Here is a 20,179-nt window from a genome sequence, read left to right as displayed (position 1 = left end):
TTTAACTTTATTACTCATATTTGAAAAGACCTATAAAAATGAGCTGTAGACAACTCAAATTAAAAATTGACTACAAAAATGCACTTCAGGTCAAAATTTAGTTAAAAAAAATAAATAAAAAAAAAAAACGGGAGTGCTTACGAGAAGTATCGAACTCAGTCCCTCTAGAATAGGAACCGGCGACGTACCACACGCGCCACGTAACGAGTTGAATAAAATGGTTGGATTTAGAACTTATATAGGCGCTTCTCGTCTTTTGCGTTGAAAAAGAAAAAGAGTGGCTGCATAGTGACGTCATGACCGGTCAAATAGTGTTTCAGATTCAAAGACCGGCGCCGGTCAAATAGCCACTGCCAAAATTTTAAAATGATTGCGGAAACTGTGATCAGCGATTTTGGCTTTTTTATGGTACGAACTAGGTTGCATCCCGGACACGTTAATCAATGTTGCCACTCTCTTGTCATGGAAAAGTACTAGATTTGACTGAAAAAAACACTAGATTAACAAAAAAAACACTAGTATCATAAATACACGATCATTTACATGCACAATGTACAAAAATGACAGCCAATGGCATTAGTGAGTGTTAAAAGTCTTTAAAATTTCAAAAAAAGAACTGAATTTCCTTGAAAGTGAGAGCTCTGAAGACTCATCTCATAGCCGTAGGAGAGTAAAACATTTTGGGGTGGCGAACAAAATTTTCCCAAAAGTTTCAAAGTTTCCCCAAATTTGGCCTTTGCAAATATTTTGTCAAAAACGCAATATTACTCACAATCATCTCTGAGGTAGTGTCAGTCCTCGAAATTAGCGGCGGCACACGGCAATTGCCGTGGTAAATGCCGCCGCAAACGTCATAATGGCCATTCTGTTACGGCAATAAAAATGCCGTCGCAAAATGAGCATCTAATTCCGACAAAAATTGTTCAAAATTTCTTTCTGTTTGATTTACTCGCAGCGGGAGTTTAATCAGCAGAAACATCGCACCAAGACCTCACCTCGGACTATTTTACTTGCTGTGAATACTCAGTCTTCAAAATTAGCATATTTTTACTTCGCAAAAACGTTGACGAGGCCAAACGGCAAAAGTTGAAATTGCCTCCGCAATTGCTGTGAACGTTTATTACGAAAAAATTGTTTCAAAACATGTAAAACGAGAAGAGAAAAAAATAATCGAATAGCCTAGCATGACCGCACTGTTTGATTTGTTGTGATGTAATAATACCAAAAGTAACGATAAAGCGATCAACGCGATACGCATGCTGTTGCGGTGATTCACGTTATAACTCATTGGGGGGAAAGTAAGTTAATTTTGGGTTGATTCAACGTTCGAGTCAGCACAAATCGATCTAATTTTCCCGCGAGTTATATCGCGTAACAACAATGCCCAATAAGAAATTTACTATGTTGTTTGTTCACATTAATTCAACATCTAGCGACGTTAAATTATCATGAAATAACGTTAATTGCTCAATCAGGTACCGATAACAAATCAATAGCTCCCTGCGAGAAGATTGCCTCGATTAACGTATACAGTACACTGTACACTAACATAATTTCGGCACAATTAGGATACTGCGAGCAACACAAAGTCTGTTGGATAAAGAACTAGTCAGACTCGGAATCATCGGAGGATGAGGTTGTCGCGTCGTCACTGGAATACTTGAAGACGCAAAACTGCCCGTTCATGAACGTGCGATGCCATATGATCGGAAGCATTACTTTTCTTTACTGCCGAAGAACCATTTATCCAATTTTGTACCACTTTTTATATTCGCAACGATACCGGTCAAAAATAAGCATGCGATGAAAGAATAAGTTTCGCGTAACAATTAAGCCAGCATTTATAAGGTTGCAAACTTTTTACAGCTCAAAAGAGCATTGTCAGCGCTTAAATAGCTTGCGTGATGCTCTGGGCTACCGCCGTGTGACACACGATGAAGAAGAAGCGCATAAAATTTCGTTTGATTAAAGCATACAGCAATTGCCACCGTAATCCAAGGTTTGTTGATTTGGCGACGGCAATGTTTTTGCCGTCGTAGATGGAAGCTAATTTCGAGGACTGTAGTGTAGTCTAAGAACTCTACACTCATCAAATGTACCGTAAGCCGGCGAAATGTAAGACCGGAGCCGGTCAAATACCTACTGTCATTTTTTAAACTATATATGCTAAATATCTCAAATTTGGTCATCAACGGGTGTAACCAGACAAAAAACTCACTGTCCGCTTTGAAAAGCCCTACAAACACATTGATGCAGTCAAACAAAAAGTAGGTGGGGCTACTTTGAACACTGTCCAAACCTGTGCACACCAACATAGCGTTAAATCGCTAAAAAAACACTAGAACACTAGATGCAATCCAAAAACACTAGACCTAGTGGAAAAAGACTAGGAGTACAGTAGCACCACTGACCTTAATGACGAAAAGTAAAATGAATGAGCGAAAGTTTCGCCGGTTTCGCGGCATAATCAGTGTTGCCGCATCAAAACAAAAGCAACAAAGCTGACAATAATTTTATTGAATAAAAACCATAAAAAGACAGGCAAGACAAAACAATACAACAGGGTTGAGCATAACAACAATATAATTTACATATTTAAATAAAGTTTCAACATTCTAACGTTTTCGGCTTAAAAAAAAATAACTTGTGTAACTTTTGTACTGTGTATATTGCATATTTCAAACATGTACCTATGTTCCTGTTACTGACAAATAAAACATTGATTGATTGATTGATTGATTTTCGGCTTAACTTAAGCCATTATCAGGCATCTGAAAATATTTGTAAAATGAAATAAATTTCAACTTCTTGAAGGTAGCCTAACTAGCGGACTATGAGCATCAAGAAATGCGCAGCGATTAAAAGATTATTGCTTCGAGAAAAAAACAGAAGCCACAAAAGCGCACGTTAAAACGTACTTGCGACAAGACCAATAAGGCAGAGAGCTTCGGACTATGGAATGCAAGTAACATGCCTTGTTACATCGTATCAGGGTATTACGTAATACGTAAGGCTTTGTGACATCATAGATATGTTCTAGCTCGCTGCAGTTATTTTTCGCGGGCTTTCTGTCGTCTTGCGGCATTCGCAGCTGCAGCAGTTGTTTTTGTGCTACTGTTTTTTAGGCTTAGATGTCTGTATATTACAGAAACTGACTGAATTCTGTTCATTTTTTCATATTGCTGTGGCTTAAGTAATAAGTTGTAATGTATACTTACTCTGTTACCGTAAGTTAAGATCATATAATGTTGGGTACCAGAACCGCCTGTCTGTTGAAGCTGTGGTAAAATTATTCGGTAAGTTTGTGCTAATTTTCTAGTTGATATTGTGTGCAAGCTAATCGGCTATGTATGTCGGAGATTCGTCCGTAGGCTATAACTGTACGAGTGCTCGGCCTACAGTCTTATATGATACGTGCTGCTTATTATGTCTGTTTTTACATATGACTTAGAGTCGTGGGTGCTGGTTTAGGATCGGCCGCCTTGGTTAGTGACGTCACAAAAATTTGTGACGTCATGCAAAAAAACGCAACTACTTTTAGGAAGGGTGCAAAAACGCGGAATAGAAGTAAAAGCGGAATACCTATTGATTTTTAAATATTTGTAGGCATTATTATTGATCTAGCGCTAACTTAAACTCTTACTATTTTGTACCAATTTTCAGCAATTCATTTTTACAATAAAAATACTTGCTTTATTAACGTAACAACTTTCACGTTTATATGTTATCTACAAAACGAGCAATCGTGGTTCAGTATAAGCCGCCCACAGTTTGCTGTGATCGATGAATACTGCCTCCACCAAATATGCTGTAGCTTTTTCATTTCTGCTCGGATTCTAACAATTTTACTATCGTTGGATGGCATTATGATTCATCTACTCGAATGGATTAATTGCCAGTCTAAAGTAGGCATTACATTTATGTAGCGCTAACTTAAACTTTACTATTTTGTACCAATTCTCAGCAATTCATTTTTTACAATAAAAATACCAAACCAACACAAATTAAAAGAGTATGTTTTGGTTTATTCATATGTTAACTTTCACATTTATATCTAATCCACAAAACGAGCAATCGTTATTCAAACGTAACCGCTCGACGAAGCTTTTTACTAAAACAATGCAAACACAAAGCGATCAGTTTCGAGTGTTCAATACAAGCCGCCCACAGTTTGATGCGATCGGTGAATAGTGCCTCCACCAAATATGCTGTAGCTTTCTCATTTCTGCTCGGATTTTAACAACTTTCCTATCGTTGGATGGCATTATGCTTCATCTACCCGAATGGATTAATTGCCAATCTAAAGTAGGCATTATATTTATGTAGCGGGTAACTTAAACTTTACTATTTTGTACCAATTCTCAGCAATTCAATTTTTACAATAAAAATACCAAACCAACACAAATTAAAAGAGTATGTCTTGTTTTATTAACCTAACAACTTTCATGTTTATATGTTATCTACAAAACGAGCAATCGTTGTTCAAACGTAACCGCTCGACGAAGCATTTTTCCAATGCATTTTTCAAGGCGATTCGATCGTGGTTCAGTAGGCTATAGGCCGCCCACAGTTTACTGTGATCGATGAATACTGCCTCCACCAAATATGCTGTAGCTTTCTCATTTCTGCTCGGATTCTAACAATTTTACTATCGTTGGATGGCATTATGCTTCATCTACTCGAATGGATTAATTGCCAATCTAAAGTAGGCATTACATTTATGTAGCGCTAACTTAAACTTTACTATTTTGTACCAATTCTCAGCAATTCATTTTTTACAATAAAAATACCAAACAAACACAAATTAAAAGAGTATGTCTTGGTTTATTCATATGTTAACTTTCACATTTATATCTAATCCACAAAACGAGAAATCGTTGTTCAAACGTAACCGCTCGACGAAGCTTTTTTCCAATGCATTGTTCAAGGCGATTCGATCGTGGTTCAGTATAGCCTAAGCCGCCCACAGTTTCATGTGATCGATGAATACTGCCTCCACCAAATATGCTGTAGCTTTTTCATTTCTGCTCGGATTTTAACAATATTCCTATCGTTGGAAAGCATGATGCCTCACCTACCCGAATGGATTAATTGCCAGTCTAAAGTAGGCATTACATTTATGTAGCGCTAACTTAAACCTTACTATTTTGTACCAATTCTCAGCAATTCATTTTTTACAATAAAAATATCAAACCAACACAAATTAAAAGAGTATGTCTTGGTTTATTCATATGTTAACTTTCACATTTATATCTAATCCACAAAACGAACAATCGTTGTTCAAACGTAACCGCTCGACGAAGCTTTTTTCCAATGCATTTTTCAAGGCGATTCGATCGTGGTTCATTACAAGCCGCCCACAGTTTGCTGTGATCGATGAATACTGCCTCCACCAAATGTGCTGTAGCTTTCTCATTTCTGCTCGGATTTGAGAAATTTTACCATCGTTGGAATGCACGATACTGCATCTATCCGAATTCATTGGTTGCAAGTTTAAAGTATGCATTATATTGATCTAGCGCTAACTTAAACTTTACTATTTTGTACCAATTCTCAGCAATTCAGTTTTTACAATAAAAATACCAAACCAACACAAATTAAAAGAGTATGTCTTGGTTTATTCATATGTTAACTTTCACATTTATATCTAATCCACAAAACGAGCAATCGTTGTTCAAACGTAACCGCTCGACCAAGCTTTTTTCCAATGCATTTTTCAAGGCGATTCGATCGTGGTCCAGTATAAGCCGCCCACAGTTTGATGTGATCGGTGAATAGTGCCTCCACCAAATATGCTGTAGCTTTCTCATTTCTGCTCGGATTCTAACAATTTTACTATCGTTGGATGGCATTATGCTTCATCTATACGAATCAGTTAACCCTAATTCACAAATAAACACTGGAGCCATTAACTGATGGTTTAAACTTTACTAATTTGTACCAATTCTCAGCAATTCATTTTTTACAATAAAAATATCAAACCAACACAAATTAAAAGAGTATGTCTTGGTTTATTCATATGTTAACTTTCACATTTATATCTAATCCACAAAACGAGCAATCGTTGTTCAAACGTAACCGCTCGACGAAGCTTTTTACCAAAACAATGCAAACACAAAGCGATCAGTTTCGAGTGTTCATTACAAGCCGCCCACAGTTTGATGCGATCGGTGAATACTGCCTCCACCAAATATGCTGTAGCTTTCTCATTTCTGCTCGGATTTTAACAATTTTACTATCGTTGGATGGCATTATGCTTCATCTACCCGAATGGATTAATTGCCAAGCTAAAGTAGGCACTATATTTATGTAGCGCTAACTTAAAATTTACTATTTTGTAACAATTCTCAGCAATTCAATTTTTACAATAAAAATACCAAACCAACACAAATTAAAAGAGTATGTCTTGTTTTATTAACCTAATAACTTTCACGTTTATATGTTATCCACAAAACGAGAAATCGTTGTTCAAACGTAACCGCTCGACGAAGCTTTTTTCCAATGCATTTTTCAAGGCGATTCGATCGTGGTTCAGTATAAGCCGCCCACAGTTTGCTGTGATCGATGAATACTGCCTCCACCAAATATGCTGTAGCTTTCTCATTTCTGCTCGGATTCTAACAATTTTACTATCGTTGGATGGCATTATGCTTCATCTACAGTCAGTCAGCCGCGCAGCGGCTGAATCGGCGGCTGGAGTCCAATGGGGGTCTGGGGGTAGTACACACGGGGTAGTCAACGGTAGTACACAGAAAGCTCAAACTTGATGAAAATGGCAGTTAATTGGTTTAAATTTATTCTACTTGGGTTGAAATTAGACTTGTTTGAGCCTTTAAATAGGGGTGGAGTATATCAAAATGTCATATGATGCGTCAGAACGGGGGGAGGGGGTTAGCTGAAACTGTCAGATAAGGGGAGAGAGGGTCCAAAATCAAGAGCGAATCCGCAGAAGTAAGTTACTGTTCCGATCAATGAACCAACAAAAGATATGAAACACTTCAGAACATAAACAATAAGTTAGTCCTCCCGACCTCGAATACTTTTTGAACATTCTCTGCGATTCGCAATGACAATTTACAGTTTAATACGATGGCTGTGCTTGGCAAATATATCAATGACTGCATCATGCTCGAGTACAATATCCTTATTTAAATACATCTGAGCTAGACCATCCAAACGTGGCTCGGTCATGGTCGTGCGATAATAATTTTTCAGGTACTTTAGTGAACTGAAACATCGCTCATTGGAGGCAGTTGTAACTGGAAGCGTAGCAAAGATTCGAAGTAATAATTTATGGATAATCGGATAAGTGCCGAGTTGTTCAGCCGCTTAATACGCATCCACAAGAGTCGCAGGTCGTTTATCCACAGAAACTGCAAGCCAATTCGCTCTCCATCTTCGCAATTCAATAGTAGCTGCAAAGCAATTGCTTGGTTCAACATCCAGCATTCCATGGTAGAAGTCGAAAATCTCGTCGATCGTGCAGTCCTCATCTTCATGAATCAATGAAGGCAGAAATGTGCTGACTTTAAAAGCTGAGCAGTGCTCATTGAATCTATCGTGAATTTGTGCCATGCAATTGTCAAGAAAAGGAAGAAAAACTGTTGATAAATTACATTGCAAAAAGTATATCCCGCCCCCCGCGCTAGGATGAATCATCCAAGCAATTATTGCGCTACAACTTTTTTTTTTTGCAAAATTTTTATTTTATTTTTTTACCTGATCATTAGGGGGAGGCCATCGCCCTTTATCCTCCCCCCTAAATATGCTACTGCCTTGGACAATGGACATGCAACCAATTGATTCGGGTAGATGCAGTATCGTGCTTTCCAACGTCAGTAAAATTGTCAAAAAAGCTTCATCGAGCGGCTACGTTTGAACAACAATTTCTCGTTTTGTGGATTAGATATAAATGAGAAAGTTAACATTTGAATAAAGCAAGACATAGGCTACTCTTTTAATTTGTGTTGGTTTGGTATTTTTATTGTAAAAAATGAATTGCTGAGAATTGGTACAAAATAGTAAAGTTTAAGTTAGCGCTACATAAATGTAATGCCTACTTTAGACTGGCAATTAATCCATTCGGGTAGGTGAGGCATCATGCTTTCCAACGATAGGAATATTGTCAAAATCCGAGCAGAAATGAGAAAGCTACAGCATATTTGGTGGAGGCAGTATTGATCGATCACATGAAACTGTGGGCGGCTTATACTGAACCACGATCGAATCGCCTTGAAAAATGCATTGGAAAAAAGCTTCGTCGAGCGGTTACGTTTGAACAACGATTGTTCGTTTTGTGGATTAGATATAAATGTGAAAGTTAACATATGAATAAACCAAGACATACTCTTTTAATTTGTGTTGGTTTGATATTTTTATTGTAAAAAATGAATTGCTGAGAATTGGTACAAAATAGTAAAGTTTAAGTTAGCGCTACATAAATGTAATGCCTACTTTAGATTGGCAATTAATCCATTCGGGTAGGTGAGGCATCATGCTTTCCAACGATAAGAATATTGTTAAAATCCGAGCAGAAATGAGAAAGCTACAGCATATTTGGTGGAGGCAGTATTCATCGATCACATGAAACTGTGGGCGGCTTATACTGAACCACGATCGAATCGCCTTGAAAAATGCATTGGAAAAAAGCTTCGTCGAGCGGTTACGTTTGAACAACGATTTCTCGTTTTGTGGATTAGATATAAATGTGAAAGTTACCATATGAATAAACCAAGACATACTCTTTTAATTTGTGTTGGTTTGGTATTTTTATTGTAAAAAATGAATTGCTGAGAATTGGTACAAAATAGTAAAGTTTAAGTTAGCGCTACATAAATGTAATGCCTACTTTAGATTGGCAATTAATCCATTCGAGTAGATGAAGCATAATGCCATCCAACGATAGTAAAATTGTTAGAATCCGAGCAGAAATGAGAAAGCTACAGCATATTTGGTGGAGGCAGTATTCATCGATCACAGCAAACTGTGGGCGGCTTATACTGAACCACGATCGAATCGCCTTGAAAAATGCATTGGAAAAAAGCTTCGTCGAGCGGTTACGTTTGAACAACGATTGCTCGTTTTGTAGATAACATATAAACGTGAAAGTTGTTAGGTTAATAAAACAAGACATACTCTTTTAATTTGTGTTGGTTTGGTATTTTTATTGTAAAAATTGAATTGCTGAGAATTGGTACAAAATAGTAAAGTTTAAGTTACCCGCTACATAAATATAATGCCTACTTTAGATTGGCAATTAATCCATTCGGGTAGATGAAGCATAATGCCATCCAACGATAGGAAAATTGTTAAAATCCGAGCAGAAATGAGAAAGCTACAGCATATTTGGTGGAGGCACTATTCACCGATCGCATCAAACTGTGGGCGGCTTGTATTGAACACTCGAAACTGATCGCTTTGTGTTTGCATTGTTTTAGTAAAAAGCTTCGTCGAGCGGTTACGTTTGAACAACGATTTCTCGTTTTCTAGATAACATATAAACGTGAAAGTTGTTAGGTGAATAAACCAAGACATACTCTTTTAATTTGTGTTGGTTTGATATTTTTATTGTAAAAAATGAATTGCTGAGAATTGGTACAAAATAGTAAAGTTTAAGTTAGCGCTACATAAATGTAATGCCTACTTTAGACTGGCAATTAATCCACTCGGGTAGGTGAGGCATCATGCTTTCCAACGATAAGAATATTGTTAAAATCCGAGCAGAAATGAGAAAGCTACAGCATATTTGGTGGAGGCAGTATTCATCGATCACATGAAACTGTGGGCGGCTTATACTGAACCACGATCGAATCGCCTTGAAAAATGCATTGGAAAAAAGCTTAGTCGAGCGGTTACGTTTGAACAACGATTGCTCGTTTTATGGATTAGATATAAATGTGAAAGTTAACATATGAATAAACCAAGACATACTCTTTTAATTTGTGTTGGTTTGGTATTTTTATTGTAAAAAATGAATTGCTGAGAATTGGTACAAAATAGTAAAGTTTAAGTTAGCGCTACATAAATGTAATGCCTACTTTAGATTGGCAATTAATCCATTCGAGTAGATGAAGCATAATGCCATCCAACGATAGTAAAATTGTTAGAATCCGAGCAGAAATGAGAAAGCTACAGCATATTTGGTGGAGGCAGTATTCATCGATCACAGCAAACTGTGGGCGGCTTATACTGAACCACGATCGAATCGCCTTGAAAAATGCATTGGAAAAAAGCTTCGTCGAGCGGTTACGTTTGAACAACGATTTCTCGTTTTGTAGATAATATATAAACGTGAAAGTTGTTAGGTTAATAAAACAAGACATACTCTTTTAATTTGTGTTGGTTTGGTATTTTTATTGTAAAAAATGAATTGCTGAGAATTGGTACAAAATAGTAAAGTTTAAGTTACCCGCTACATAAATATAATGTCTACTTTAGATTGGCAATTAATCCATTCGGGTAGATGAAGCATAATGCCATCCAACGATAGGAAAATTGTTAAAATCCGAGCAGAAATGAGAAAGCTACAGCATATTTGGTGGAGGCACTATTCACCGATCGCATCAAACTGTGGGCGGCTTGTATTGAACACTCGAAACTGATCGCTTTGTGTTTGCATTGTTTTGGTAAAAAGCTTCGTCGAGCGGTTACGTTTGAACAACGATTGCTCGTTTTGTGGATTAGATATAAATGTGAAAGTTAACATATGAATAAACCACGACATACTCTTTTAATTTGTGTTGGTTTGGTATTTTTATTGTAAAAAATGAATTGCTGAGAATTGGTACAAAATAGTAAAGTTTAAGTTAGCGCTACATAAATGTAATGCCTACTTTAGACTGGCAATTAATCCATTCGAGTAGATGAATCATAATGCCATCCAACGATAGTAAAATTGTTAGAATCCGAGCAGAAATGAAAAAGCTACAGCATATTTGGTGGAGGCAGTATTCATCGATCACATGAAACTGTGGGCGGCTTATACTGAACCACGATTGCTCGTTTTGTAGATAACATATAAACGTGAAAGTTGTTACGTTAATAAAGCAAGTATTTTTATTGTAAAAATTCAAATTGGTACAAAATAGTAACAGTTTAAGTTAGCGCTAGATTAATAATAATGCCTACAAATATTTAAAAATCAATAGGCTTTCCGCTTTTACTTCTATTCCGCGTTTTTGCACCCTTCCTACAAGTAGTTGCGTTTTTTTGCATGACGTCACAGATTTTTGTGACGTCACTAACCAAGGCGGCCGATCCTAAACCAGCACCGAGTCGTGTAGGCATAGCTTTGTAGCCTACTACAGCAGTACTATACTGTATTAGTTTTGTGTAATTTTTTACGTTTTTCTTACGCTGTGATTTTCGTTTCAGAAAACCATAGCCTGCGAGTTCTATACTCAATAAAAGGTGTGCGTTTTTGAATGCCAACCCATCGTGTTTGATCCGCGTTGACAGCTTACGTTTCGTGATCTAACATAAAGTTTTCGAATAATCTTTTTTGGATTGCTGGAGTTGAACTGGATTATTTTCCCGCTCCAGAATACCCTTGGATTATTCTCCGAAATACTCGGACTTGGATTATTTTTCTGAAATATTCAGAATTGGATTACTGAATCTTCAAGTACTCCAACATTGCAACAAACGATCGTAAGTTACGTTATTCTTGATAAGATAGCAAGTCTTTATCCTCATAACTGACATCAACATGTCTTATGTTAATGAAGATAACTCGACTGAAGTAGTTGATGGGAAAAAAACAAATACTCTACTTACGTCTGAAGATGTTTCTGTAACTTTACAAACCAACCATGGGTTATCCCTGGATCCCACCTCCAAACGGATAAGTAAATTTACAGAAAAGGGCCTCAATTATAAAATAGAGGAAACAAAACGCCGATTTTGGCGTAGTTGTGCCGGCGTGAAATCAGCTAAACAAGTTCTAACAAGACTAATTGTCACGACCAAAGAGCCTGACAATATACGACAGGCCTCTACCAATCTGTATAAAGCTTTCGATGCAATCTCAAATTGTTTTGGCGATCTCGAACAATTAGTTGATCGAGAATCCTTAGGGGAGTTTAAACAAGTTCTCAACCGCATTGAGGCAGAGGTGGAAAAGGTCGCTGAATTGGCACAAACGGCGATTCAGTGCCTTTCGTTTGAATCAGCAAGAAGCGAATCGTCTGCTTCCCGCCACTCAAAATCTAAATCCGCTTTTGGTCCGAAATCTACTGCGACCAATGCATCAAATTTTTCTGTGCAACAAGAGCGCGTTCTGAATATGCAAAAGTCAGCCTCTCTAAAGGCACAGTTGCCATTCATAGATGAGCAAAATAAGTTGGACTCCCAAGCTAAACTTCTTAGCGTCAGACGGGAAATAGCTGGGCTGGATGCCGGGATAGAAGCTTCATGAAAAGCGGAACAGACTCTAAATAACAATCCTAGTTTGGATGATGCACTTTTAAATTTACCCACCGAATCTAATTTTGACAAGCAACAGAGGTTTTTTGGCTCTACTGGGAACGAAGCCTCCCCTGTTAAGAACGAACCAGCCTGTCTTCCCAAGGCTATTGTGAAATCTAAAGTTAATCACAGTCCCAGTCAACCCATATAGTCCAGTCAATCCGGCTCAAAATAGGGCTTGACCCACCACTAATTGCAAATGTTTTGACCCATACATTTTCTGAAAGCTTACATCATACAGAATAACATACTAAAAATCTGCTGCAAAAAATTTAGTGGAACACCCTTTTTTGGGGGTAAAAACAAAACGGCCGCCATGTGTCCCAAAAATCTTCATTTTAACATATCTTTTCGCCTAATGCATGTAATTTAGTTTTGTAAAAGAGCTCGTTCTGTATTTCTGGTACAAGGAATTTATAAACAGACACTGGAAAGTTGAAAAATGAGATAAAAATTTGTCTTAATAAAATTTTATAACAAAATTTAAAAATAAAATGGCCGCCATGAGTCTCAAAAATCTTCGTTTTTCCTTATCGTTTAACCTAATTCGCACAATTTAGTTCTGTAAAAGACCTAATTTTATCAAACAATTAATAGTTCAAACCAAGGCATCATCATCAGAGTCAATGTCTTCCATTAGGCCTAATGACGAATTTGAGCATGACCCATGACATTCACCACATGCAACTGTACATTCTAAACCAGATTTCCGGCGTGTGCATCGAAGTGTAGAACAGCCGGTCTTGCAGTTGCAGACAATCATTTACAGGAACTGAGATGGAGCTGGAGGTTTGTCTGTCATCACAGGCACCAGACTGCCTTCACTAAAACGCCAACCCCGCTGTTCCCGTGTAACATCTGTCTCATGACCCAGCCACACCTGCACTTGATGATATACCCTGAGACTGTGAAACCTCGCTGCTGATGACGTGGGAGGAAGAGAACATGGGTCTACTGCAGTCGTACTTAGATCGTCAAGATTATCATCTTGTCTTCCATTGTACATGGCAATTAGAGCCGACTTTCCTGCTTTTACAACATCATTTGCATTTGCAGAGAATGACATGAAAGTTGCTGCAGCTGTTCTGAAGTTTTCATCAGTTCTTAGTTTTGTAACAGCTTTCTGTTTGCCTATTCCAAATACCCTTGAAGTGGTATCACATCCCAACAGTGCATGGGCAAAGAGAAGATTGTTTGACACAGTGTCTCCAAGAAGTTTTCTGGTGACTGAAATGTTCCAGCACTTTGATGGTTTTTTATTGCCCTTTTTAGATGCTGTTTGCAACCAGATGTTGTGTGTGGTATTACTCTTCTTGTAATGTATGAGCAAAATCAGAATGTCAGTATCACTTGCTAAAACTACAGTGTCTTGTTGCTGTGCAGATGACATCGCGGTTTCTACTATCAGGACATCTACATCTCCTCTGGCATGGTGGACAACACATCCTGCTCTATCGAGTCTGTCCCCTATCATATGGATTAGTCTCTGTTTATTTTTATGGTTAGCAAGAAAGTCTTCCTTTTTGGTTTGGAGCTTCATTGTTGGATCAAAGATTACTTCAGCCCCAATCCTACCAACAGTTCTTCGGAAGTGAGCACCATCTTTTGTGGAAGGCGAATCTGTGTAACCATCAAACACAACCATACAGGCTCCATATTTGGACATCACATAATCAGTGTATATCTGCATGATTTCATCCCATGCAACTCCTTTTGTCCAAGGAAGTTTTTGGAGCAGGGCACCTCCATCTAGTACATGCTGGACTAAGGGCTTAGCCTAGCTGGTTTTGGAGCAGACTCAATTGATGAAGACCACAAGAAGTCAGCCAAGGAGGCCTTGTTGGCTGGTCTAACGATGGACTTTGATTCAAACAAGGCTGATGGAAATTGACAAAGTTCATACTGGAATACCTCTGGTAGCTGATTCGTTGTTGTGCCAGCACAGACTAAACGTTGAAATAGGAGGATGGGATCAACACTCACTTCCCTGTCCTTGACTTTGACTGATTCTGTTGCACCCATGGTGATGGCTTGGTGTTTCTTTCTGAAGGAATGCTCAGTCACCTTTACTCCAGGCATTAGTGCAAGGATTTTCATACCTACCTACATCCCATGCTGAGTCACAGTTGACACTGTCATGAGCTTCAATGCCTGTCACTATGCTTCTCATGCTTGGTGGGCCATCCTTTCGAAATGGATTTCTCACTGTCAAATACTGAATTAGACCTTGAAGATCTTTCATATCTCTGCTCATCCTTGCTGGGGTACTCTTTTTGTGTTGCTCACTGGTGAGAAATTTCACCCCTGTGAACTCTTGCATGGTTTCATTTACTTGGGCGCATGCTGGTGCAGATAGAACCCAGATGAGTGGTTGTGTCTCTGTCAATCCACGCCCCCTTGTAAGTCCACTTCTTAACTTCAGGCTCCTCGTTAGACATTGTTCGATTGTCAGGTCAGTCCAGAGACCAGCCCAGCATCTGTCTGTGCGACGAACAACGTGATGTCCTTCCATGAAGTGCTTGTGGACAAGAGGCATCTCACTCTGAAGTTTGGACATCTTGGCTAGGTACAAGTGGATACTTTTTACATAGTGATTGTGACCTGATGCTGCCAAGTACGGAAGCATTTCATACATGGACTGCAGATGCAATGGCCATAAGCCTAATCGCTCTGCTTTAATGAATCTGCACAGGATTGTGACCATCGAAATGTATTGTAGCCAAAGTCGTGCTGTTCTAAATTCTTTTAGGGTGTCTTTAGTTTGCTGTACTTTCTGTTCTAAGCACTGAAGCACTTCATTCTGATCTAAATCTGATGGAGACACTGCGCCTATTAGTAGTCGTTTCATTAGATGTATCAACTGAAGAATCAAGTGGTTGTCCTGTTCGTGGTCATTTGAAAAGCACCCATCGGATTCAGGAATATGAGACAAGTTGATATCTAATGCTGACGAGGTTAACAGTGCATTAAGGGCTGCATCCACCAAAAGATGTCCTCTGACTGCGCGACTGACTGCTTTTCCGGACAGCATGTGGACCACTGAATTAGGTGCATAAACTATTTCCAAGAGTTGTTGAAGTCCAGTTCCGTTCATCAAATGTCCAATGCTGCCTAGGTAGCTCATCATGGTGTGAAATCCTCCGAGTCTTATCACAGATGGTTGAAGTTCTGACTGACTTTCAACCATGCTAAATGCCTTTAGCCACAATGGTTGATCAAGTGTGATGACAGGACACACTTTGTATCTGGTTGCATGAGATGAAATGAATTTCAGGGTAGAATAGATGCATGAGAGATCACTGGGGTCCATGGCAATCATGGGCAGGAACAAGACGGAAGTTTTGCCTTGATGTTCTCCTTGGTGGATAAGTTGCATGAAGCCAGACCATTGAGGAAGTGGGACCTTAAGAACCAAAGACGATTCCCATAATAGATGTGCCATTGCGTATGGTTCTTCTACACCAGGATCATTCAAGTTTCCATACTGCATTTGATGTAAATTCTCTTTGTCTTGGTGGAAGTACTTAATAGAAATTCTGCCAACGTTAATAATGTCATCTGCTGTTACTTTGACTCTTGGTATAACTAATGAGTGCTTTGCTGCCGGTGTCATCATGGAAATAATGCTCATTCCATGAAATGTTCCAGAACCATCAATGCTATGCAGAGTGTGGTCAACATTATCCGGAATGGCCCGTTTCGGTGAGTCCGATTCGGTTAGTCCGATTCGGTGAGTCCGATCCCTTAACGGGGGATTTTTTCAATTTTTTTTTTTAAATTATCGATTACCGTAGCCTAATTATCATTGCCATTTTAAGGTTTAGGGGTTAGAAGTTAGGAACTCACCGAATCGGACTCACCGAATAGTAGCAGACCCACATTATCTGCTGAATATTGAAGAAATGTGCCCTATTTTGTGTTACTGCTGCACTTCTCTCAAACATTTGAATCTCACTGTAGGAGCTACAAAATCCATGCTTGCTCAAAGAGTCAACAAGCATTTTTAATTGGAACAGATGATGCATCTGCACGCCTAAGTCTAACTGTAGGGGAGCAGTAATAGCATTTGGTCTTGCTGCTTGCATAATAGCTTGTCTAAAAGAAGCTATTTTAAGGTCAGCATTCTTGCTACAAATCATAGTCTGAAGAAATTGAAGTAGGAACTGAGGTATGAATTGCAGTGCCGTTTCTGTTAACTAAATTAGATGAAAAGATATGAAAAAATTAAAGATTTTTGGGACTTGTGAAGGCCATTTTATTTTTAAATTGTTATAAATTTTAAAAAGACACGTTTTTGTCTCATATTGCAACTTTCCAATGCCTGTTTTTGAACTCCTGTACCAGAAATATAGAATGAGCTCTTTTACAAACCTAAATTATATGAATTAGGTGAAAAAATATGGAAAAATGAAGATTTTTAGGACACATGGCGGCCATTTTGTTTTTACCCCTAAAAAGGGGGTTCCACTAAATTTTTCGTGGCAGATTTTTAGTATGTTATTCTGTATGATGTAAGCTTTCAGAAAATGTATGAGTCGAAACATTTGCAATTAGTGGTGGGTCAAACCCTATTTTGACTGGACTAATAGAACCCGTTGCTGATTTAGAAGCTATCACTAGCAAACCCCAAGCTAAGACCAGCTCTGCTACTGTCCGCTGCGACGTAGATGCAATTAACCCTTACTTTACTTCTCAAACCCCCAAGCCCGCTCAACAAACTCCTTTCCCTAACGGGATCAGCGTATCACATACTGATTCTTTGTATGACCATGACTTGAGCTATGCTCCCGTAGGTAATGAGGACACTAGAATGTTAACTACCATAATAGCTAGCATAGTGAGCGAGGTAATGAGTGCTCCCAAATTGGAGTGTTTGAAATTTTCGGGAGACCCTCTTCGGTATATTCCATTTAAGCAAAGTTTTTCGGAGAGTGTGGACAAGCGACAATTCTCGCCTCTGCAAAAGTTGAGTTTTCTTCTGCAATTTACTGAAGGAAAGGCAAGGAAGGCCATTGATCATTGTTCCAATGTAACACCCCCAGACGAGGGATATGAACTCGCACTCAAAACACTGTACGAGCGGTATGGCCGACCTCAGGTGATAATCTCTGCCTTCAAGCACAAACTTTTTAGTCACCCCTCGATCCGTAACAACGATAGAGAGGCCTTGCTTGATTACGCTTCTACACTGAGAAAGTGTTTGGAAACGTTACAGAGTGTCGGCAACGTTACGGAGCTTAACAATAGTCTCGCCGCTTTTGCCGAAAAGTTGCCTTTCCGAATCCAGGAGTCATGGAATCGGCACTTTGCAAAGATATCTTACAGAGATCAAAGAGCTCCCGCATTTTCGGATTTGGTTGAGTTTGTGGAAGGGGAAGCTAATTTGCTGAATGCCTACCCTGAACCACTTCCTATCATTCGTCATGCCGACGAAAAGCGGCAAGGTACGAAAACTATCCCAAGAAAAGCTACTTGTTCCAATGTCGCAGTTAACGAAGTTTCGCAACTAAAATGCTACTACTGCGAGCAGCGACATGTTATTACAAAATGTGAAGCTTTTCAGGCACTCACACTGAAGGAGCGAAGGGACATCCTAAATAGGAAAAGCCGGTGCTTTAACTGCTTCAGTAAGCATGCGACCCGAGAGTGCCGCAGGGCACATTCGTGCACAGTAACTGATTGCAAAGGGCGGCATCATACTCTGATGCACAATTTCAACCCTCGGAAGCCTAGCAATGACAAACTGAAGGAATCCCAGGGGGAGTCATCTAACAGTGCTGAAGCACATTCAACAAGTTGCACTGCGAATGCTCACGGTGGAAGATGTTACTTCAATGTAATTCCAGTGAAGGTTCGAGCAAACGAAAGAGAGATCTGCTGCTATGCATTTCTGGACTTGGGTTCAGACACTACCTTCTGCCACAAGAGGTTAATCAAAAGGTTGAGTTTAACGGGTGAACCCAAACGCCTTGCTTTGAGCACATTAGGACAACGCCAAGATATCTACAAGGGCATGAGTGTGAATTTCGCCATTACATCTTTAGATGACAGGGTCACATTCGATATATCAAATGCAATGACTATTGATAACCTTCCGGTTCATCCCAATTCAATTTTGTCCGAAGAAGACAGGAAGTCATTTCCTCATTTGAAAGGCTTGGAATTCCCTTCCCTAGATGGTGCTACCGTAGATGTCCTGATCGGAAATGATGTTATGAAGGCTCATAAAATCTTGGACGAAAGAGAAGGCAATGGCAGCCAACCTCATGCCATCAGAACTCCACTCGGTTAGTCACTCATTGGACCCGCTGCTGCCCTTAGTCGAACATGTAATGCATCAGTTCATTTCATAAGGACTGATGAAGCGTTCGACCAGGACATTCAACGATCCTGGTACAAGGATTTCGAGCCGGATGAATTAAACTTTCCTACTTCTGTCGAAGATCGAAAGGTGTTAACTCTCCTGAAGAAAAACGTCATAAAGGCCGATAGACACTTCTATGCTCCTTTACCCTGGCGCGATGGAGTTGTTCTGCCTAAAAACAGTCAAATCATGGCGGAACGACGGCTATCTTCCACCAAAAGAAGACTTGAAAACGATGGTGCTCTTAAGGAGAAGTATGTATCTCAGATGAATGAATACAACCGTCGGGCTATGCTGAGGACTGAGGAGGTACCACCTGGTGAACATGATAATAAATTATGTTGGTATCTGCCACATCACCCTGTATGCAACCCACACAAACCGGACAAGGTTCGCATAGTGTTCGATGGCACAGCCAAGCACCATGGCACAAGTCTGAATGACGCTCTTATGCAAGGACCTGATCTGGTCAACACTATCATTTCCGTCCTTACCCGCTTTCGTAGGGAGCGTGTGGCCTTGGCAGCTGACGTGAAAAGCATGTTCCATCAAGTACGACTCAAACCAGATGACCTCGATTGCTTCCGATTCTTGTGGTGGCCTCATGGCAATCTATCCTCTCCTCCTACCATTCACCGTATGCTGGTGCACATTTTTGGTGCAACTTCCTCTCCGTGCTGCGCTACTTTCTGCATGAGACAAAGTGCAGTTTGGCATGGATCGTCCTTCGATCCCCTGATTTCCGAGATTATAAATCGCGACTTCTATGTTGACGATTGTTTGACGTCAGCTGACTCTGAAGAAGGTGCTGTGGCGTTAATGCAAGGGTTGCGAGAGTTACTGTCTTTGGGCGGATTTCGGCTCACAAAATGGATATCTTCAAGTCAAAAGGTCATCCAGTCCATTCCACAGGAGGAGAGAGCAAAATCGATTACTAACGTTGATCTGGAAGGTAACATGGAGGAACGAGTGTTAGGAGTTCACTGGAACGTGTCTTCTGACGAGTTTGGCATCAACATATCTGACAATTTGGAGAGAAAGGTGTTTACTCGCCGTTCAGTTTTGTCTACAGTTAATTCCCTTTACGATCCATTGGGCTTCGTGGCTCCAGTCATATCGATCGCTAGAATTCTTCAGCAAAGAGTGATTGAACAACAACTTGATTTGGATGACAAATTACCACAATGCGATGTAAGTGAGTGGAACGGCTGGCTGCGAGAACTACCTAAGCTTCGCGATGTAAGATTGCGTCGATGCCTTAAGCCAAAAGGTTTTAAGAAAGTAATAAGCTATCAGATCCATCATTTCTGTGATGCCTCAACTATGGCTTCGTATCTTATTTGCGGCTGA

The 20,179-nt window shown here is 39.4% G+C and overlaps 1 protein-coding gene across 1 annotated transcript; it reads left to right on the top strand.

Moving 5' to 3' along the window:
• The first annotated feature begins 16,154 nt into the window (after positions 1 to 16,154).
• On the top strand, positions 16,155 to 20,179 carry LOC145770946 (uncharacterized). Its single transcript, XM_082582687.1, has 3 exons — positions 16,155 to 16,167; positions 17,073 to 18,752; positions 18,807 to 20,179. The coding sequence occupies exons 1-3, from the start codon at positions 16,155 to 16,157 to the stop codon at positions 20,177 to 20,179; spliced, it is 3,066 nt and encodes a 1,021-aa protein (XP_082438813.1).

The sequence above is a fragment of the Aplidium turbinatum genome, chromosome 5, assembly GCF_918807975.1.
Source record: "Aplidium turbinatum chromosome 5, kaAplTurb1.1, whole genome shotgun sequence".
Taxonomy (NCBI): Eukaryota; Metazoa; Chordata; class Ascidiacea; order Aplousobranchia; family Polyclinidae; genus Aplidium; species Aplidium turbinatum.
The sequence above is the reverse complement of the archived record's forward strand: the minus strand, read 5'-3'. Positions and strand labels throughout refer to the sequence as shown.